Source organism: Phragmites australis, chromosome 3 (genome assembly GCF_958298935.1).
Source record: "Phragmites australis chromosome 3, lpPhrAust1.1, whole genome shotgun sequence".
NCBI classification, from domain to species: Eukaryota; Viridiplantae; Streptophyta; class Magnoliopsida; order Poales; family Poaceae; genus Phragmites; species Phragmites australis.
In genome coordinates this window covers 1,540,771-1,563,592 of record NC_084923.1, presented here as the reverse complement: position 1 = coordinate 1,563,592, position 22,822 = coordinate 1,540,771, and the positions used below count along the sequence as shown (strand labels likewise).

General features: G+C 46.0%; 2 protein-coding genes across 2 annotated transcripts; one reads left to right on the top strand and one right to left on the bottom strand.

Moving 5' to 3' along the window:
• LOC133911457 (uncharacterized) lies at positions 1 to 3,616 on the top strand. Its single transcript, XM_062353700.1, has 8 exons — positions 1 to 253; positions 369 to 390; positions 1,708 to 1,764; positions 1,866 to 1,947; positions 2,407 to 2,502; positions 2,614 to 2,738; positions 2,821 to 2,839; positions 2,928 to 3,616. The coding sequence occupies exons 1-8, from the start codon at positions 151 to 153 to the stop codon at positions 3,237 to 3,239; spliced, it is 816 nt and encodes a 271-aa protein (XP_062209684.1). The 5' UTR covers positions 1 to 150; the 3' UTR covers positions 3,240 to 3,616.
• A 671-nt stretch (positions 3,617 to 4,287) lies between these two features.
• On the bottom strand, positions 4,288 to 9,439 carry LOC133911456 (homeobox protein knotted-1-like 3). The gene is made up of 6 exons (XM_062353699.1): positions 8,736 to 9,439; positions 8,515 to 8,635; positions 5,340 to 5,530; positions 5,083 to 5,214; positions 4,730 to 4,863; positions 4,288 to 4,621 (listed from the first exon to the last, which is right to left on the bottom strand). Exons 1-6 carry the CDS (start codon positions 9,078 to 9,080, stop codon positions 4,618 to 4,620), a joined length of 927 nt encoding a protein of 308 aa, XP_062209683.1. The 5' UTR covers positions 9,081 to 9,439; the 3' UTR covers positions 4,288 to 4,617.
• Positions 9,440 to 22,822: the final 13,383 nt, after the last annotated feature.

Here is a 22,822-nt window from a genome sequence, read left to right as displayed (position 1 = left end):
GCCGCACCCAAGCGTCGCATTTCTTCTCTCCGTAGTGCGCTCCCCACCAGGCCTCTCCCAGTTGAAGCAAGCAAGCAGCGCCGGATCGGACTCCCACCCCGTCCGCCTCGCTAGATCGGCGATCTATCCGCAGGAGTCGGACGGGCGGCGATGGCGTCGTCGCAGGCCAACCTCGACAAGATGCAGCTCCGCCAGAGCTACCGCAACCTCTGGCACACCGATCTCATGAGCACCATCCAGGCCGACTTCCCCTGTAACCACCCTTGCTCGCTCTGTTCATTTCCTTCTCTCTTTTTTCCCCTCTTCCTGTGATCTCCGGAGGGGGATTTGGTTTTGATGGATTTTCGGTTTTGTGGCCGTTGTTGCAGACTGCTGCCTCGCACTGTGGTGGTGAGTGATCGATCCTCGCCGATCTCCATATCTGCGATTTTTGAGTTTCGACTTCCCTGCTTTTTTGATAGATCTGGGAAAAGTTGCCTGTTCTATTTTTCAATATAGTTAGGGTTTAAGGGGATTTAATCAGGAGAGTTCTGTGTGGATTCTGCATTTGTGCTGTTTAGTTACCAGCGACCGTAAAAATGCCTAAATTCGTAACGATTTATTAGAGGCAACAACTGAATACTCTAAAAATTAGGCAGGTGGGGTTCTTGTGCTCTTATCATGTTTGCATATCGCTAGAATCAGGCTATATTCGGGTGTTCGGAATAGAGTATACATGTGGCAATTGGTGATGTTTTAGCATCCTAGTCCGCAGAGCAGCAAGCTCCCTGTTCTATTTGAATCCTATTCTAAAGAAATTAAACCAGCACGTACACGGTTCAGATTGGGCTAAGACCTAGACTGTTGCATTTTAGCCATTTCTTGGGACATACCGGTTTTCTAAACACCTTATTGATACCTGAGGATCCTAAATGGCATACAAGCGTACAACAATTCCAGGATACAAACTTAACCGAAGCATGGAAAGCAACGATTAGAGTTCCTCCATTAGTTGTATCCATAAGCAGTACCAGCGTGTAGTCAATATTGAGCATATTTGCAGAGTTGACGGAGATACCTCATTTCACCCAATTTGCCATTTTGCCTCCTAAATTAACTCAAGTTCAGTCAACGGCTGCAAGAAATCTTTTGAAAAAAAATTGAATGATAATGCCAAATCCACTGGGCCTGCCAGCGTCTCTGTACAAGACCCGATCATTGCAACAAGTGCACACAGCCCATGTAGCAGCTGCCGCAAACCCAAAAGAGGAAAGATGACAGCTTCATCTCCCCCTCTGAAGCCGGTTGTTGTAGAAATCATCAACATGGACATAGAAACTATCCCACTACATTCCGTCGTTAGCTGCACACAAGATAAATTGGGCCAAAGAGCACTGAAAAAGTGTATCATCTTTTGTTTCTGTTGAGTCTTGACCAACAGTGTTCGTTCCTTGCCTTCAAGGTCATTCCAGACTGCACGTTCATTCATAACCAATCATATAAAGGACTTGATTTTGTCTGGCACTCACATTTCCAAAGCATTGTAATCCAAAACGAAGGGCTCTAGTGTGTTTCATCATTTTCTGCAGTGCTGTTACAGCATGTGGTACTCTTCTAGTGTGTGAAACAAGGCTATAATGTGTTGGCATGGGTTGGCAAGGTTATCATCTAGAAATGTGAATATTTTTACCCATTTTTTAATCTGCTACATTTGCCTTTTCTATTCAGTGGACCATGCGTCTCGTACATGCTTCGCAAAAGGTCTCTCTATAATGACATGTCAAGGTAGCGTGCATTCAATTTTGTTCTACGTGTCATGATTATCACTGGAACTTTTTGTTTAAACCCCTCATCACTTACTCCCATTGTGCTTCTGTGTTGTGTAGATATGTCTGTTGTGCTGGCTATATGCCATGCAGCGGAAGGTGTGGTGAAAGCCGATGCCCAGAGTTCTGTCTTGCAACTGAGGTACAAGGCCCATCTGTTTGCTTTTACTCTGCAGTTTCCTCTCATTGTACTTCTTAGTTATGACTTGGAAGCGCTCGAATTCCATTGTGACATATCTACTAGTTCTATCTACTAGTTCTAATGCAGATATGGAACTGATGGATTTTATGCCAGTATTTTGTGCCGAATTTATTAAATTTCATATTTGCTAATCTCATTGTACTTTATTATTTCATGGTATGCCTGGAAACGCCGTGTATTAAGCTTAAATGATCACTGCAGATGATTTATACTTAAGATAGATTTATTTGGCTAGCTTTGTGTTTTATGCTACTTGATTAATAGATTATATCATTGTACAATTGGGGCAATGCTGATGTAAAGCTCCATTTCTCACAGTCAAACGCCTGATGCTTTTGTCTCTGTACCTTCAACCTAGGTAAGACCTGATTTCAACTTGAAAGTATGCTTTCTTTTCAGGTGTTTCTTTGCTTTGGCAATTCAGTTGCGTCAACCCGCTTCTTGCTGCAAGACGAATTCAACATACAGACAACTCAGTGCGATAACTGCATCATTGTAACTCACTTCCCTCCTATCTTTGCTTTGTCTGACCTGAGCCCACGTTCAAGCTCCTGTGCAGGGCTTCTTCAATGTGTCGGTTGGACTGAATATCACTTTTAACTGCAGGGCTTCATGTTCTGCCTTCAACAACTTGCTTGCATATTCTCTATAGTTGCAGCCATTGTTGGTAGTCAGGAACTTTCCGAGGCTTCCCAGATCCTTTCCTGCTTGTCTAATATGGTCTACTGGACGTAAGGCTCCCCTAATTCTTTTCTTTCTCATCTCCATAGTCAAGTTCCCAGTTCTGATAATCCTATGCTGCCTTGTTTTCAGGGTTTGTGCCTGTATGCAGGTATGTACACATCCATTTCTGCTTGTAACCTTACTAATCATTACTCTTAACCCGTACATTATCTTATGGGACTGAAATGCATCTGCAGACACAGCACAAAATTGAAATGGACAAGAGGGATGGGAAGTTCGGCCCACAGCCTATGGCAGTGCCTCCGGTGCAACAAATGTCACGCATCGATCAACCTATCCCGCCTCCTGCTGGATATGCACCACAACCAGCATACGGGCAACCTTATGGTGGCTATCCACCACCTCCTGCTCAAGGTTATCCTCCAGCTGGTTACCCCGCGGCAGGTTACCCCCAGGGTGGTGCATATCCTCCACCTGGTGCATACCCTCCACCTGGTTCTTACCCCCCACAAGGTTCCTACGCCCCTCAGGGTTACTATGGCAAGTGAAGAACACGCAACAATTGGAGATGTGCCTTCGATAGGTAACCAAAATATTGTGAACATGTAAACAGTAGGACTCTTGTAGTGTTATAGTTGATGTTGGGACACTGGCTGCTCTGTGGTAAACGGTGAACGAGATTTGAATTTCCTAGGATGAAACCATCAGTGGCTTGTGTTGAGTATATTCTTCAAATAAGGAACGACTGTGAATCGTGAGTCGGAAAGCTGTATTTGAATTTGACGATACCGTTGTTCATGGAGATTGTTGGTTGTCTGTTTTTGACAAATGATTGACAACTGGAGCGTGTCCGAGTCATGTAAAAACCTGAATATTGTGGTTCTGAATTTACTTCACTTTATATTAGAATCACAACTTTATGACAGTTGATAATGGAGTGAAGGAATGAAACGCTAATGAGCACAACCAGTGCCTTCATATGTATCATCATAGGACGAGATGAATAGACAGGCAGCAACCCTCAAGCTGATCTTATCGGAGTTCTCTCCTTTTTTGTGCTAAACCAATTATCAGGGAACAGCAGTGAGGTTGATTCCATGATAGTGAGGTCTCAACGGAGTTGTCCTTGGTTGAGACGTAGCTAGCTCCAGCATTAATCGATTGGAATATATGACAAGTTGCATGACAATTATCTCTTGAGACAATAATCATAGATGTATGATCATGTAATTCTAGACGCTAATCAGAATCGCGGTTGCCCTTGCAAAAAGGCTTCTTATTCATTATGCTCTGGAAAACTTTGAGATTATCATGAGAGGCTTGCTCCAGCCTTAATTTGTCTTGTGGTGTTGGTTAGGCCTAATTGTCCAAATTAATCTCCACCGCTAGTCCATTTTCAATTTCAACTTGGTATACCTAATTGATGCAAGGCCCACAGCGATGGAGATTTCGTTCCAAGCAGTCGTTGAATACTTTCAAAACAACTGTATATGATTTTTTTTTTTGCGGGTAACTGTATATGATTGACGGCTACATATTTCTGAATGTAACAGATTGTTGACAAGTAATAACAGTAGCTTCTACAATGTACGAACATGAATTCAAATTTTCTGCCAGTTGATGGTCACTATATATGTGGACATGAAATGAATTAATCCACGGATTATGTACGTACACTCGGGACAAACTAAGACTACCAATAACAAGAATAGTATGCTTTGAGCATATCAGCTCAAAAATCACAACAAACAAATACGCCAGTGGTCAGACTAGTATGTATATATGCCATCAATTTGTCACCTCTGACTAATGACTAGATATACAGTTGAATCGACCGATCCTCTTATTTTTTGGGTCACCATTATCGAGCTTCGTTTGATTAGCTAGTTGGTATATTTGGTCAGATATACATTTTGCATCTAGCTCTCACCTGCATATATTATGTCAAATGAAGAGAGAAAAATTGCATCAGAAACCGACGTAGAGATGATGGAGCAAACTACAGGAGAGATCTGCACATTAGAGAGTTTTTGGTCACCTTTTACGCTTTGATTTCAGGGTTGACGTCTGAGAGTTGTTGTGCCAATTTCTCTTCCTCTGATTGATGAACCAGTTGTTGATTTGTTTCAGCTGCAGGCCAGTCTCTTCGACAAGCTTTGCCTTATCATCTTCCTGTAGCAGACACTCAAATGATATCATCTTTAGGATATGTATGGAATTTAAAACCACATAATTGCCGAGAAATCATTAAAAACCACATAATTAAATGACACTAGGAATATGTTGTGAATAAGTTTTCAGCAAGCTGTACGGAGAACAGCCAAGAAGGGCAACAGGTATGGTGGCTGGTTGGATTCTTGCATGCATGCATGATAGGTACCATGTACACACCGTGGGGTATGGCCACTTGGAGTGTTGCTGCCACCATTGCTTGAGGATGCTGGTGGTGTCGCCAGGCAGCTTCCCGGCCCGCCTTTTCCTCATAATTTCTTCCCTCACGTCCTCAATTCTTGACTTGAAACCCTGCAACGAATTTGAAATGGCATGATCAGCTTAATCAAAGCAGAGTAGGTGGCATAGAAATAGAAACTTGATGTTTATATATGAATGAAGAACTACATGCATGTGGTATTTTGTTTTGATTTTACCTGCTTGAGCTCGATCTTGAGCTCCTGCCTGACCCTCTCCATGAGTGAGCGCTCGGAGTCGGTGGGGAGGAGCGGGCCGAAGCCCATCATGTCGTGCCCGTCCGAGCCTATATCCATCGCCACCTCCATTATCGGCGGCTCATCCTCGTCCTCCGACATGGTCGCCCCCGTGCCTTCCTCCAGCGTCGCGCCTGCATGCACACCAGTAAATTAGGAGTATTAGCCAACACCATTCATGATTTGTAAACAAGAAAAATGCTCGACCGTTTTCATCAATTCAGATAACAGAATCACCAGTCAGACACCACACAAACAAGTACGGAGGCATGCAGACATGCACGAATTGAAACGTGAGAGTTAGCTGCCTAGCTAGACAATTGTACCAGCCATGCTCATGGCAACTTGAAAAGTACCCAATTAAAGCACGTGTGCTAGATCCAGACGCATTGGAATTTTGCAGCTAGACTCTATATGTAACAGTGTTCAGCAGCGCTATAGCTATACGAAACTGGCTAGTAGCTCGGGGGCCTGCAGGGGCTTTAACTGCATAGGTAGATAAGATAACATAGCTCATCAAAACCATCATTTTTTGATACTACTATCTCTGAAAATTTTGAGTGTTCGATCTCTAATAATAAAACACTCCCCCTTGCCGGTTTCGACGTAAATCTCGCAATCAAATAAAACCTTTCAAAAAAATTAAACTAGCAATCAAATAAGGGGAATTACTGCTGGCTGATAAATTGAGCCGGCAGTGATGCCCTTCACTGCCGATTTATAGTATCAATCGGCAGTGAAGAGGTGGCCGGATCCGAATTTCTGTTCCAATAAACTTTTGCTCGCAAAAGCTCACGTTTGCCCCCCCCCCCTCTCTCTCATCTCTCTCGTCCGACTGCCTTATCCTCCCCACCGGCCACATCCGGCTCTCTCTCTCTCTCTCTCCCTTATCCTCTCCCACCAGCCTCCTCCCCACCGGCCTCGCAATCCAATCCAAGGAGTCCACCGGCCTCGACGCCATTTGCGAGCGCCTCAAGACCATCGTCTACGAGGGGGCCCCGTTGACGAGATGCTCCTCATCATCTGGGGCCGCCTCGAGAGCTCCGCCACTGACGGCGGCCGCATGGGGTTCTACAACAGGGCTTGCTCAAGGAAGAGGACTTCTGCGGCGAGGAGCTGCTCACGTGGGCGCTCGACCCCAAGGCCGGCGCCAACTTCCCGCTCTCCACGCGCACCATCAGAGCCATCTCCGAGGTAGAGGCCTTCGCGCTGCGCGCCGAGGAGCTTAAGTTCGTTGCCGGCCAATTCCGGCGACTGCACAACAAGTAGCTGCGGCAGACGACAGTGGGCAGTCGAGCATCTGTGATTGTTTTTCTTGATTTTTTGAATGTTTATGATTACCAAATGTGTGTGGGTGAGAATGTTTGTGATTGTGATTGTTATGTGAATTTGTGATTTTCAGTGATTTTGTGAATGTTTTGTGAATTTGTGAATATTCTGTGATTGTTTGTGAGTAATACGGCGAGGTCCGGTGGCGGCGAGTACGGCGAGGTCCGGTGACGATGGCGGCGAGCATGTCAACGAGCACATCGAGGTCCAGTGATAGCACGACGGATGGATTTATTTTCTTTTTCCTTTTCTTTTTTTTTGCTAGAAAAGGCTTTACTGATGGTCCAAAAACACTGGCAGTGATGACATCCTAGGTTTCACTGTGTCCGTTACGTACTGCCGGCTGGAAAATTAGCACTATAACTATCGATGGACTGTTCCGTAGTAGTGATGCTAAGATATGCACAGCTGTATCTCTCTCTCGCACACAAGCTTTTCCTAAGTTGTATCGAATCGGCCTTCTGTTTTCCTAAGCTTATACTCCTATGTTTCACTTTTCATTATAAGAGGACGACCGCACGCGAAGAGTGTGTGGTCATGTCATACGAAACCTCCTTTCTCCTCTAGGGTCATGGGGTAGTAATTAGGTGATAACTAATCCTGGAGATGATTTTGCTTTTCCTAGATATTTGGAGGGTAGGAAATTTCATTTCTATGATTGGAAACTTCTGAAATTGCGTGTAATAGATCTAGTCTTTGAACCAGCTAGAGTCACCTCCTTTAGTGAACGCCTTTAAAAACTTAGTTGTAAAGCACTATGTGCAAGACCATATCTTAATTAAAATCATAAAAACACCACCTTATATATACAACCTAAGAACGGTTGCAATTGTTGAGTATTTGTTTCTACCAACTAGTAGCTAGCTAGTCCAACCGTGTGGCACTCATCTTTTGTGGCTAACAGCCATGCTCTCGAGCTTGCCAATTACACTTGGTGAGTGCATTGACGACGAAATTGGATTTTGGCCCGTGTTCTTAAGCCTTAAGGAGGATGACTATGATAACCACTGACACCCTTCCCCAATACGTTCTTCTTTTACTAGCACGAAAATTATGCTAAAAAATAATAAGAATTTGGTGTGGCTTCAGTTTTTTTTCTTCTAACAGAGATAGTAGGGCTTGCATGGCTTCTTCTGCGCTTGCCATGTACGGTTGGGCTGTTGGGCTTTGCTACGTGGGCCTTGACCTCACCATCAGATTGAGTAGGAACTTGGAGCAATCCAATCTTTAACAGCCCATGTACGTATATATATACTCCTTGATTTTGCATTTTTTTTTTCTAGAACACGCTTGGTTTTGCATTCTTGTTCCTGCTTTTCGTATGCTAGATTTGCTGCCTGTTAGTATTACAACTTTGAATCTCAACAGATGCGTGCACCTGTGGAGGAATGAGGAAGCCTTAAAAGGCAAGGCACATACACCTTGAGAGAAGACGACGCTACAACTAATTTTACCTTTGTACACTTGTAAGAGGGGAGCGAAGAGAAGAAGAGGAGAAGAAGAAGGAGAGAGGAAAAGAAAAAAAATAGAGGAAGGAGAGAGATGAAGAGGAAGAGTCCTATACTTCTCGGTTTTAGATCCGTCACTGTTTACAGACGTCAACAAACTAAAGAAACAATGCGTGTGTACCATTGAAACTAACTACCAGGAACAAGAAAGGTGCACCGAATCATGAGAAGAAGAAAAAAATATCAAAATTGCACCTTCACTTCATGCAAATGCAACCAAAAAGAAGGGAAAGAAAAAGAGGGAATTGAGATACGCAAACAATATACTACGTACGTCTTACCGGTTAGGTCCTGCAGGGACTGCTCGATCTCGCGGCAGGCCATGACGGCCTCCACGGCGTGCACCCGGACGTGCTGCTGTAGCTGCTCGCGGAACGAGCACAGCAGCATCAGGTATTGCGCCTGCATCATCATGCATGCATCCAGGGTTCTCAAGAATTAGCTTGAAACCTAGATGGCTAGATGGAGATAAATGCGCGGCCATGGAAATTAAAGGACGTACGAGGAAGGAGTCGAGGTCGGGCTTCTCGTGCGGGGAGAGGAAGGGGCGGTGGTGTACGGCGTAGGAGTGGATTAGGCCGCTCGACTGCGCCAGCTGCGCGTCGATGAGGGGGAGGTGGTCGATGGGCGTCGCCACGCGCAGGCAACCCACGTGCGCCGCCACCAGCTGCTCGCACAGCGGGTGCACCGCGATCTCCCCCTTGAGCAGCTGCCGCTCCTCTGCCTCCGCCGCTGCAGCGGCGGCGGCGGCAGCCGTCGCCGAAGACGACGAGCACTGGGCGCCGCCAGCGAACCCCACGCCCATGTCCATGCCCAGGCTCCCTCCTCCGTGATCACAACCCTGCATATATCGGCCGATATATGCCCGGCCTTTCTTCTTCAATTCGACGCACCTAATAGCCGGAGTTCGCTAGCTTTCTTGGCCCGGTTGGTGCTCTCGTTTGCGTGCGCGTGTGCGGCGTTGGGTATGTATATATGGCGAGGCTAACCAGCCAGCCAGCTAGCTAATTAAGCAACGAGGCGGAAGAGGAGAGGGGAAGAAGAAGGTTTTAATGAGGAGTTAGTTAGCAAGGACACAAAGGAGATGGTGAGGCGTCTATTCGAGGGTTCCTAAGCCGGGGGGCAACGGGGAGGGGAAAGAAAGGCGGACGACCGGGAGCTGCTGATGAGCAACTACCCAACTGTGTCTGTGTATAGCTAGCTGAGATCAGGTCTGACGCATAGCCGCAGAGGAATACAACGGAGGTTGAATTGCAAGGCCGGTAAGAGAGATGGTGAGGTGGGGAAGGGTGAAGCTTTGGAATCTAAGCATGCCCAAAGAGAAACTAAAGCAGAAAGGTGCCGAGCTAGCTAGCTACCGATCGAGTGGAAAGCACCAATGCGTTTCAAGGGGGTATAGAATGTTGGCTTCTAGCTCACCATCACACACACGTTTGACCACGATCAATACGTATGCAACCAGTTGGTATCTGATCATGAACACGTCTAATCACGATCAGTACGTGTGAGATCAGTTCGTGCCCGACTACGATCAGCTTACGCCCGACTACTCAACAATGTGAGCGACCAGCAATGCGTGCTCGTCCACGTAATCTCTCGACCATACAGGCGTTCGACCACGCAGGCGCTCAAGCACACGACCATCGAGTATATGCTCATGTAGATACACACGAGTCGTGACCTACTTGGTCTAATGCAAATACAGATCGAACACGCGTAACTCAAATTTGATGGGAACGTATTTCTACAATCTTGTCGAGAACAAGCAAGACTCGGGAGCAGATTGAAACTTCTCTAGAGGAAAATTTAGATTTTTTAACTCGCTACAATCCAGGGGTTATAACTCAATATTTAAAGTGACTGCTAACCGAACTCTAAATTAAATTAATTCTAACTCAAACTCTAATTATACGTACTCCTGCACACATACGACATCCGACCCGTATACGAACTATATATGAACTAAAGTTTCTGACTTGAACACAGCTCCTTGCTTCCGCTCCGCATGAAACGAGTCCCTGAGACCCACGTTGGGATTAGTCTAACATACTCCCCCCTAATCTTGACGTGGGCTGAGATCACGAATTCCCAGTAGATGTCGCGTGACCGTCAGCTTCACCGCTGGCAATGCCTTCGTCAGAGCATCGGCTAGCTGCTCCTCTATGCAGTTGAACTCCACTTCAATCTGGCCTCCTTCAACACACTCACGAATAAAATGAAACTTAGTATCAATGTGTTTGTTGCGGTCATGAAACATTGAATTCTTCATCAAAGCAATTGTAGATTTGTTGTCAACTAACAATTTCATTGCTTTGGACTCTTCTCCTGTTAGCTCTTCCAAAAGATTTCTAAGCCACAAAGCTTGGCATGTTGCCGTTGTTGCTGCCATGAATTCAACATCGCACGAAGACAGAGCCACCGTTTTCTACTTCTGTGAATTCTATGACACCAAACTATCATTGATACAGAAAGCCATACCTCCAATACTCTTCCTGTCATCCATGTCACTGGCCAGATCACTATCAGTGTACCCAGTGATTACTTCTTCTCTTCCTCCTCTCGAATACACAAGCCCATAATGGACGGTGCCCTTCAAATACCGAAGAATCTGCTTCAATGTCTTACGATGCATCACCGTGGGCTTCTCCATGAATCTGCTTGCCACCCCGACAGTAAATGAAAGGTCATGTCTTGTATGGAGTAAATACCTTAGACAACCAATGATGCGACGATATTCAATTGCATCCACCAGCTGCCCATCTGGATCCTTATACAATTGAGTCCTCTGTTCCATGGGAAATTTTATGGGATTGCAATCCAGCATACCGAATTAACCAAGGACCTTCTTCGCATATGCTGTTTGCTTGATTGTATTTCTCCTATCTTCTTGTGCTACTTCAATCCCGAGATAGTAATTGAGTAATCCGAGATAGATCATCTTGAACTCACTCATCATCTGCTACTTGAATCCCATAATCTGCTCTGGACTTTCTCCTATCACAATGAGATCAACATATACTCTGACTATCATACATGCAAGACCTAATCCTCTTGTGTATACGGCCTGCTCTTGTGAACATCTGCTAAAACCAATTTGTTTCAAGCTCCTATCAAGCTAAATATTCCATGCTCATGGCGCCTGTCGGAGTCCATACAGCTCCTTGCTGAGTTTGAGCATGAGGTGCTCTTTGTTCTTAACTACAAATCCCTTTGTCTAGGTCACGTATACTTCCTCTTCGAGCTGACCATTTAAGAATGCTAACTTGGCATCCAGGTGATGAACCTACCAACCTCGATTGGCTGCAACAACAAGGATGATGCGCACAGTGTCTAGCCTAGTCACCGGAGCAAACACTTCTTCAAAATCAATTCCTTGCCGCTGCACATATCCTTTCACGACCAGCCTCGCCTTGTGCTTGATCATGCCTCCTTTAGTGTTCTTCTTTAGTTTGTAAACTCATTTGAGTCCAATCGGCTTATGACCAGCTGGTAGCACCGAGAGAGTCCATGTGTCGTTCTTCTCTATGGACTCGATCTCCTTAGCCATGGTGTCCTCTCAGACCTGCTGCCCAGCAGCCTCGCAGTAGCAAGACAGCTCCTCCGTCTATACAAGCATGGCCTCTTCTTCCATGCCCTCCTCATCAAGGTCCACTCTTTGAGAATCTCTCATGATGTCATCGATGTGCCTGTAACGAATAGACCCTTTGTATGTGCAGCTGTTGCCACTCGGCAATGGTGTAGCCTGATCATCCGTTGGTGATTCAGGAGTCGGTGTCACCGTCTATGTGGAAGGATATATTAGAGCAGTTAGTGCCGTGCGTGTTGCAGCGCACACCCTGGTAACTGGTCCTCGCGGTGTCACCTCGCCGACTAGCAGCATCGACTTGTGCTGCGGGCGCTGGCAAGCCTGTCGGGCCACACCCGTGAGGTGCAGAGCTGCCCACTGCCGGTTCGGTGCTGAACTCCACCTCGATAGTGAAATTTGATGGATCCCCGCCGCCTGCACCTGTACTCCAACTCCACTCCACATTTTCTTTAAATTTGACATCACGACTTACATGAATTTTCCTGCGCCATGGATCAAAGAGACGGTGTGCCTTGCAGCCATCCTCGACTCCAAGATACACCATCGGCTAGCTTCAGTTATCGAGTTTCTTCAAGTGTGGTGTCGTCACTTTTGCGTGCGCCGTGCAGCCGAACACACGAAGGTGTGCTAGATGCGACTTCCTTCCACTCTAGACCTTGAACAGAGTGGTATCGTCCAGCGCCTTCGTCGGCAAGCGGTTCAGCAGGTACACCGCGTGTCACACTGGCTCCTCTAAAATCTTCCAAGCACGTTCATGCTCTTGAGAAGGGACCTCGCCATCTCCATCACGGTCCTGTTCCTCCGCTCCACCATGCCATTTTGCTGTGGTGTGTATGGCGTGGTGAGGTGCCACTCGATCTCGGCCTCCTAGCATAGCCGGGTTAACTCGACAGAGAGAAACTCCCCATCGGATCAGTCATTAACGTCTTAACATTCTACCACTCATGTTCTCGGCCTGCAGCTTGAACCTTCTGAATACGGAGCAGGCTTGGTCCTTCAACTTGATCACGTACACCCACATCCACCGTGAGTAATCATCAACAATTAACATAAAGTAAATATTATCAGCGAGAGTCGAAGGTGTGATCGACCTGCAGAGATCAGCATGTAGTAGCTCGAGTGGCTTCTACGCCCTAAAATTTGCCGTTGTTGGGAAAAACTACCTCGCCTGCTTCACCACCAAACATCTTTGACATAGCTAGTTTGGGTGCGTGATCGACGACCCTCCTACCCCTATTTCCTTGTCAACGAGCAACTTCATAATAGTGAAGTTGATGTCACCGAGCCTCACATGACATAGCCATACTAGGTCTTCAAGGTTGGCTAAGAGACACACCGATGTCGCTTGATGCAGCTCGATCTTGTAGAGGTCATTTGGAGTTTGCCTCACTTTCATCAACAATCACGTAGGACTGATACCATATATGTGTTGATGTTCAACCTTCATGATCACCTTGTGTCCTCAGTAAGTTGTCTTAGGCTGATGATGTTGCTGCACAGTCTTGGAATGTAGTAGACATCCTACAACAGCCACTAGTTGTCATTCCTGCAACTGAGTAGGACATATCCTAAGCCCATGATCTGCATCATAGAGCCATCATCGAACTTCATCCTGCCAGTGACACTTTCATCAAGTACTTTGAACTTCTCTTTGTCACCGATCATGTGATTACTAGCTCTATTGTCAAGGTACCAAACCTCAGAGCTGGAACCAACCTCTGTGGTGTCGCATAGCTCCGGCTTCAACTTCTCCTCATTTAGCAACATGGCATCCCGCCTCTACCACAGTCCTGATACCGTCTCATCTAATACTGCGAGCAGTAAGGCTAGCTCGGTGTTATCGGTACGTGTGAGATGTGTCTCACCTTTCTCTTCCTTCTTCTTCTTTGGTGCCTTGCATTCATTCGCGTAGTACCCCATCTTATAGCAATTATAGAATTTGATGTGACTCTTGTTGTGGCAACTGCCTCTTGAGCCACTCTCCTCATCATTACGCGATGTACGGCCACGACCACCTCTGCCACGGCCTCTGTCGTGTCCACGAACACCCCGACCGTGGTTGCTATATGCAAGAGGGTGGTATTTTCCCTTGTTGCTTGATGAGGAGTTGTTGCCGTCCTTCTTCTGTCATGCCTGCCACTCGGTCTGAGTGAGCAGAAGTTGGCCGTTACTAGTGATGTTACTACCATATGCATGCGGGCGAGCACGTTCTTCAAAAGCCTTTACCCACCCACGACTTCCTCGAGTGGCATCTTGTCGAGGTCATAAAACTACTCGATCCCAACGATCACACTCAAGAATCGATCCGGCACGGTGTCAAACAACTTCTTGACCAACACAACATCATCTAGCATCTCCTCCAGATTGGCGTACCTCACGGACATGGCGTTGAGCTTTTCGGTGTACTGGTCCGTCCTGTATGCACATGGCATTGAAGTCACCCTTCAACGTCTGTAGTCGCGCGTTCTTAATGTGATCTGAGCCAACGAACCTTGTCTTGAGACAGTCACAGACCTCCTTTACAGTTTTCTTCCTTGCCACATGCATCAAGAGATCCTACGGGAGCGCTTGGAAAAGATGCGATCTTGCCTTCTTATCCTTCTTCTCGTCGATAGCCGCTCTGGCCGCCAACTCGACTGCATCCCAGACACCTTGATCTTCCATCATCGCCTGCACCCGAATTACCCAGCTCGTGCAATTCGTTGCCGTCAGCTACGGGTACAAGAACGACACACCGCTACTCTCCCGCATCGCCTCACCCTGAGTAATGATCGACATCTTCATGAGTTAGTGCCGAATTTGTTTTCAAGCTCTGATACCAGATATTGGCTTTTGCCTCAGGATCACACGTGCGCCTAACCACAATCAATAAGTGTACGAAACACGCCTGACCACGATCAGTACGTGTGCTACCCTCTGTAAGTTAAGCAGGAAATTTAGGTAGGTGCACGCACGAAATATCTCAATAACTGTTTATCACCCTTTCATGTTTGTTCATGTAGTACACTAAGGCGGCTAAACTTTTCTTTCTCGGATGCAAAATGTTTTTTTATAGAAAATGCATAGTGGTATATAGACGCTTTGTTTTAGTGTTTCGAAGTTGACATGAAATCGAGACACTTTTTTAGTCATGGTATGTACGGCGCCTTTCTAAAATACAAATATAGTTCCAATCACGCATATATAGGATTCATCCATCTAAAATAAACAATCCAATCCTTTCTTCTTATTTGGTAATTGAATACTCGTAATTAGCAGGAGTTGGTTTCAAGAAATACTTTTGGTGGTGTCTGGGAGCTTCGGTTGCCTCTACCAACCTTGCGGTTGGCGCCGGGAATGGGCGTCTGCTGTTGCATCGGTCGTCGTCTCCATTATTGGCTTTAGACTGCTTGCAGCTGAATGCTGGTACTGGCTACCTATCTAGCTATACTTAAGCACGCATTAGTAGACGGATCAACGGCGTTAATCGTATCGGATTGAACGGTATAATATTGGTATTAGTTGCGCCGTGCGTTTGACAGCTGTACGTAGGTATAATCGTCCATGGTAGGCCTGGCTGCTGGAGGTCTGATCATATCGTAACAGACGGATAATGACGTACACGCCGCCTGCTGTTTATGGTTCGTAACTTCAATATATTTGCATGCGCTCTTACTAGCTCATTTGTTTTGGAACGCATCTAGCATGCATTTCTTATTATTGGTCAATCATGTATATATGTTAGTGCACAGCTTCTGATCATCTTTGTTAAAAAAATATGCTCTTTGTCACGAGATTAATTTGTGTGTGATAGCTAGGTCATATTTGACAATGGCAACCAGAGACATTAATTTTTATATGTACACAAAGCAGGGGACAGGCAGGGTAGAGAATTATATATAGCTAAAATTTATCTGATACACATTTCTAATTTGCTTTCATGCAGGGCTAAAATTCAAAATTAAACAATATACACGACCATATTTATCGAAATAGGCAATATATCATCGTATTTACAATTTTAGCATTCGTATTCGGCACCTTATTTACTGAAAACTGACTTTCGATATACCGTACATCGAAAAAACGTGAGCTCGGCCATATTCGACACAGTAGCATATATTCGACACATCATATACCGAAAATCAAGTATATTCGGTACATGAGGTCTGAATATGGTATTGTAGCCTATATTTGACACCTCATATATCAAAAATTAGATCATCATGTGCCGGATATGGCCTGTACAAGCACATGAGGTTTTCAGTATAAAATGGTAGCATCAAAATTCATACACCCGGTATAGGTCATATTTGGCACATGAGGTGCCGAATATGACGCTGTAGCCTATATTCGGCACCTCATGTGTTGAATACACTTGATTTTTAGTATATGAGGTACCGAATATGTCATATTCGACACCTCATGTGCCGAATATGGTCGGACCCGTATTTTTTCAACGTACGGTGTACCAAAAATTAATTTTTGGTAAATAAGGTATTAAATATGGATGTTAAAATTATAAATATGACGATATGTTATCTATTTTAGTAAATACGATCATATATATTATCTAATTTTATATTTTACTCATAAAACACCACAAACAGAAGCACCGGGAAAGAAGGCCCTGAACCCATGTACAGCTGAAAAATCGTACAAGCAGCAATGCCCTAGCTAGCCATGGCTTTGTTAATTGTCACCCGCAGGGCTATGAGAATGAGGCCACCACCTACTGCCCATACCAGCTCACCACCGCAGCGTCTGAACTTCTGCCGGTGCCTGTTCTCCACCCAATCGTAGTGGTTTCCTTCTACTTCTTCAATCTCTTCTAGCTGTAATATTCACCTTCATAACATGAACTAGGAGTAGCATAACCTTCATGTCAGAGTGACGTCTACATGGACGAATAATGCTATACGTGCCCTGCTGAACTGAAGCTGATGATCGTCTGTACTCGACCATTGCATGCGACGCAATACAAGGGGCATTGGTGCATCCGCGATCCAATCATCAGTTACTAGAGATTCTACGGCGACGGCAGCTGGCCCGGCGGCTAGGGCGCCCGGCCGGCCGACGGGTCGAGTCAGTGGCCAGTCATGTCGGATCGGATTGTACGTGTACTTGCGGTCACCTCGACGTCGCGCATGAACGCGGTCCCGTCGGCCGAGAGGACGGGCCAACAGAGCCGCGAGAGCACGCACGGCACGGACCACAGGGAATCGCTCGCCTCGCCTCGGCTCTGCTCTGCTCTGCCGCTCACCGGGTGGATGGATGGATTGCTGCGAACTGAAAAGCCCCACACGTTTCGCACGGGATTATTCCGATGGTTGTTGGGCGCGCGTGTGTTCGCTAATGGGTAGGCCAAACCTCTGATGGATGGCCTCTCAGCGCCTGCACTCATACTAAGCTCGAGCTGGTGATGGCCCTCGATTTTACTTGGCGAGAAAGGTCTCCTCTCCTCCCCCTCCTCATTTTTTTGTGGAGAAAAAAATGACAGCTGAACAAGACCCTGATGCAACCAAACCAGGCTTCTTTTTGGTGGCCTGGATCAGTCTAGCCAACCCATGTCTGCTCAGAATAATTGATATATATCGTTTCTTTTTTCTGTTTTTATGTCATCCATAGTGTAGACATTGTATGAGCAACCTGAAAAAGAGCTTCGATATATGGTGGGAATAATAGTGCAACGCGAATCGAGTTTTCTCAGGCAAACAGTAGAATGGTGACTGAGCAGCAGAATGGGGAGAGGTAGGCCTTAACTGTTATCACGGGCGCGTTGAGCAGAACCGCGCGTGTGGTTGGGCACGGAGGAGGTTCCACGTAAAGCTCTCATATTAGTGCACTCTCTGATTGCAGCTCGAAGATTTGTTATAAAAAGGTTATTATAAAAAAGGAACTGATAAAAAGGTAGTACATGAGAACAAGAGACTGCCGCATTTGTTTGTTGCAGAAACAGAGCTCCTGCAAGGTACGAGAACACAGGCATGTTCTTCCTTTCTGTTTGGAATTAATGGTGCTCCCGGTTAAGGTTAATGCTCATCTAAAGCGAGTCACCAAGGCTGCTCTGCTCGTCCAAATGCCAATACGATCCGATGACCGCAACCGAACCACCGAATCCACAAGTACAAGGCTATATATTCCCTGAATCCCTGTGCCGGGTGGGGCTGGCAAAGTGGCAAGACTCTTGCACCCACCGGCCACAGGCTGGAGGGGCAGCGCGACCCCAGCCGGGTGGTTGGGTTTGGCCGCGCCGCGTCCGAGTAAATCGAGACGGAGTGCGGAGGGTGCCGCGGAGCGAGCTGGGGAGTTGGATGGAGTTCCGCGACAGGTGCGCGCCAGCCACGGCCCCGGCTCCGGCCCCGCGCGCACACCTGTCGCGCCCGCGCCCGCGCCCTGTCGGTGCCGCCGCACGCGCGGGGACGTCCCCATAGCAGCCTCCACCTCATCGCGGCCCGCCGCTCGCTCCCGTTCCGTGGGTTCGGCAGACTTAGACTATTTCAATCATATTCTTTTTATTTCGTTTTTTTATTTTCTTTTATCTTTATTAAAAAAATTAAAAAGATTCGTAAAGAAAAAGAAGAAAATCTTATCTTAAAGAATAACTTTGGAAATACTTTCATTATGAAAAACGTAAAGAGAAATCAACGAGAATCCTTTTACAAAAGGATTTGTATCCGCGAAAAAAATCCTTTAAAGATAGTCTTATAGCAAGAAGCAAAAAGCAATCGTGGTGCATCGATCTGTGCTACGGTTCTCGGCAAATCGCACTACACATTAAAGCCGTACGTGCAACAGATGCTTGACTCCTACCGGTGCCCGAGGGTCTTTGGCCGTTACAAACCATGCATCGATGTGAACGTACGTGGCCAACTCAGTGTCATAAGTTAGAATAAGAACACACTTGCTTCGCAATTAGAATAGCATTTCTCTCAATTCGCAAATTGTAGAAAATGATTGAAAAATCGCTTCTGTGATGTTTAAGCATCCTGCTGTTTGGACTTCGGAGAGAGACCAATAGCGTAGAACAAACAACAAGAGGACGCTGCGGCTAATAAACGCTCCAATGATCAGTTGACAGGCACCCTTATGAGTAACTTTTCCCTGTATCTATTTCCACACCCAAGCCATATTTGGATGCTAAGTAAGAGCCTTGTATGTTGGCAAGAAAGAGCCTTGTATGTTGTCTGTCTGTGGAATGTTGCTCCGAATTTGTGATTCCAGTTCAGTATATTGTTCAGATAAACAGACAATGGACTCAAGCAACACAGTTGGCAGGTTGCCTTTGATATTGGCTCGTTCCGGGATGGACTGGTTCGTCAAGTAAACATCTCTTGATTAGGAAAATTCATCACGTGCCATACGGTGGAGTTGGCTTTTACGATTTGTCTCTGCTTAGCGCTTACTTTATGATCATTTATTTTATTTACACCTATGCTTATAGGTATGAAGTGGTGACAGATAGACCACTTTTTCACATGGTTTCTCGATTTAAACTATTACTAGCTTAATTTATGTACGTTGCAATAGGCTCTAAAAATTTACACAAGATAATATTATTTATTAGATGAAATACATGCAAAACACCGAACCGATAAATGCTAAGAAATATGTGGTCTAATGCCAAACTATGTACCCGGACCAAACATTTGTCAAAAAAAATAGTTACCGCCCAGATTTAACACGGGACACAAATTTTCACAAGATAATAAAGGTAAAGTCAATGCAAAATAACATGACATATCCTTATAACTGATCCTTGCATATTTTTATAAAACAATATGATAGATGATTTAAATTGACATCATGTTATCTTGTGAAATAATACAAGTTTGTTCATAGGCAACCTAGTCAAGCCCAAACTTGAGCCTATACACCTCCAAGCTCCAAGCTCAACATCACCTTACAATAAAATGGCATGAATCATCCATAAAGGTCACAATCTTTAGTTACTGCAGCAGTATGTTCGGCACCAGCAGCAATCATTTTCACATGATATTGACAAATGGTGACAGTTCTCCCCCAGAAGCAACAATAATAGGTGAAGCCCGATGTTTGCATCACCGTTACATGGGAAATAGTGACATCACATCTATGATACATCTCATGACAATAGCAATTCAGCTGGTATTGGGGTCTCAATCAAAACATATGCACTGAGTTATGGCATCCAATGCTTCAAATCATATTTGTGATTTTACATACAACTGTTCCTACACATAACAAATTGGCTTAAAAAGTAATCATGAATCAATATCGAAGAACAGTAAGGCGGCCCAAAAATCTTCCTCGTATAGTCTAGATCCACTCTATATCATATGAAAAAATTGTTGAATCGACTTTTTCTTAGGAAAGAGTAATAATATTCTTGTACCTCGAAAGCTTGAATCTTTTATGGAGCACCGAGTCTTCAGAGGTTCCAAGACCTAACTATCCAGGTTACGGTCTCAACTAAAATAAACAAACGATCATCAGATAATAAAACAATTGTGTGCAAAATTAAGATAGAGAAAGCCGTCGAGGCACTCGTATAATCTAGATCAACTCCGGTCGGGTAAGCTGCCGAGGCGCTCGGTACCGTCAGGGAGAGTGGTGGCCGTGGAGCGAGCGGACTTCTCCGCGTGCTCGGATGATCTTGCCAAGGTTGGCAGGCCGGTCGGTGGCATGAACGCATTGGACACCTGCTGGGTTGGAATTGTCAAAAAGACAAGGTAAGAAACATAGGGAGACATATATTGTGTGTATTAGGCAGATAATCTTATTAGATCAGGCCTTTTCTGGATGTGAGCACCTCTAAGATTTATAAACATGAGCATTTTTTTTTTACATCTTGTGAAACAAAGGAGCTGAAAAGACCTCAGGAGTCAGGACAACACCATTTTTGGAATTTCTGCTGTAAACTTCCATTTCTCTTTTACAGACGAGTTTAAAAAACAAAATATTTCCTTTTTTGCTAGATATATACCATAAAATTGGTCACTTTTTGTTGAACAGACAATCTGTAAGGGTTTCTATTTTTTTCCTTATTCTTTCAGTGTCACCTCTCTCACAAATAAACTTGCAATATTCCTTGGAACAACTCCGCTCTAGTGTCACTAAAATTCTCGTGCTTTCTAAAATAATTTCTCTCAAATCTTTACTCGCAAATTAAAACGAACATAAGTAGAAACTATAATAACAAATGATTTGTTCAGCAAAATCTCGTTTCACAAAAAAGTGCCATCTTAATTCTCCTCTATTCCATTCTCCTACCTTGTGCACCGGCTTCTTGGCGCTACCGCCTTTGCTATCGTCGTGGCTCCCACAGCTCCAGAGCTATGCTGAGCTCATCTAGCTCCACTTGTCGTTTGCGTCGACGTCCACCTTGACTCCCTCCGCTAGCGCTGCCTTCGTCCTCACCACTGGCGCCAACGCGAACAGCTCTGGCACCAGGTGCTGGTGCTGCCCCAGCTCGTCCTTGAGCCACTCGATCACTACATGTAATGAACCAACCAAAAATAAGCCGAAGCTAAAAGGCCCGATTTTTTCTATCCGTGGGAGACCAGGAGGGATGAAGAGAGCCGGCTCGCGAGCGCACGAACCACTGGCGATGAGGTGGACGCTGATAGGGAGCTCCTGGTGGAAGACCTCCATCTTTGCCTTCTCGCCCTCAAGGCTCCTCACACACTCCCGGTGGAAGACCTCCATCTTGGCATTCTCGCCCTCAAGACTCCTCACGCACTCCTCGAATCGGGCCACCCTCTAGGCTGCGCTATGGACTGCGACACAGCCACCCAAAATGAGTCTGTCACCGCCCGCACCACCAGCACCCACAAGTCCTCCTTCTGTGCCACCGACCCCATCATCACCGCCGCCGCCGCAGTCGATCTAGGCTCGAGAGAATCCATGCCTTGCCTCGATTTCGAAGGAGACGAAGGAGGTGGTGGTGGCGGTAGTGCTGGAATGGGACTGTGGTTATGTTTGCGTGTTATTGTTGGGCATGTGGTTCTGTCCTCGTATAATCTAGGTCAACTCCTGTTGAGCAAGCCGCCAAGGCGCTCGGTGTCGTTGGGCAGAGCGGTGGTCGTGCAGCGAGCAGAGAGGAGGCGACGTGGATCAGGAGGGAGAAGATGGGGGGAGATGTGGGGCGGCGGTTATTGCGTTGGTGCTCTTCTTTATTGCGTCGGTTATCCCCTCACCTATGCCTAGATCGAGCCCACCGTGGAGCCCCTCACCTGGAGTGCGAGGAGGTCGGCAACGAGTGGGCAGAGCACGTTGATGAGCTCCCAGAGGCGCGTGCGGGAGATCCCCACCCCACCCGATGTCGAGGTCATTGGAGAAGAAGTGGCCCTCGCCGACGGTGATGAGTGCGGAGGCCTTGGTGGTGGAGGCGAGCGTGGAGCGAAGGGAGGAGATGTGGGGTGAGAGGCGAGCACGGAGCGGTGTGTGGAGCTACGAGGAGGGATCTAGAGGCGGCGGAGAAGCTGTGGGGAGGGGATCGAGTGATGCGGATGGAGCCATAGAGGAGCGGAAGGGTAGAGGCGTTCCGGAGGGAGCAAGCCCGCACACTAGTGAGGGAGCAAATGGAGAAGATGAGTGGTGCGTTGGGAAGAGGAATCGGCTAAGGAATATTTCAGGCGGACGGAACATGCCTTACTTTTTTTTAAATAGGAGAAATAGGTTGTAGAGTGTTGATATAATTTTATATTATAATTTTTAGAATTTAAACATGACTACTGAAGAAATTGTACTACATGATATTTGAGTAAAACAAATCAAGAACTGTAAAGTTCGATCTAAAATTAACAATCTTAGAAACTACAGCGCTTCCACCCACACTTCCTCTCTGAACCGAGATAACTACCGGTGCTACTACTGCATGCATTTTGCAGGTAGGTAAATGACACAATCGGGCAACCCATCAAAGGAGTAGTTAGGGTGTACATCTCTACACTGTACACACACACGATGTCAAAAAGAGTCACAAAGGCAACGAAATACAAAGCAGACAAAGCGAGGCAATGGGAAATTTAGAGTAAAGCACT

Coding starts and splice junctions, on each gene's coding strand:
- LOC133911457 (XM_062353700.1), top strand. CDS start 151: ATGGCGTCGTCGCAGGCCAACCTCGACAAGATGCAGCTCCGCCAGAGC. Junction 254..368: donor CATCCAGGCCGACTTCCCCT/GTAACCACCCTT, acceptor CCGTTGTTGCAG/ACTGCTGCCTCGCACTGTGG. Junction 1,948..2,406: donor AGTTCTGTCTTGCAACTGAG/GTACAAGGCCCA, acceptor CTTTCTTTTCAG/GTGTTTCTTTGCTTTGGCAA.
- LOC133911456 (XM_062353699.1), bottom strand. CDS start 9,080: ATGCAGGGTTGTGATCACGGAGGAGGGAGCCTGGGCATGGACATGGGC. Junction 8,636..8,735: donor CCGACCTCGACTCCTTCCTC/GTACGTCCTTTA, acceptor ATGATGATGCAG/GCGCAATACCTGATGCTGCT. Junction 4,864..5,082: donor CCAAGTGGCCATACCCCACG/GTGTGTACATGG, acceptor TGTCTGCTACAG/GAAGATGATAAGGCAAAGCT.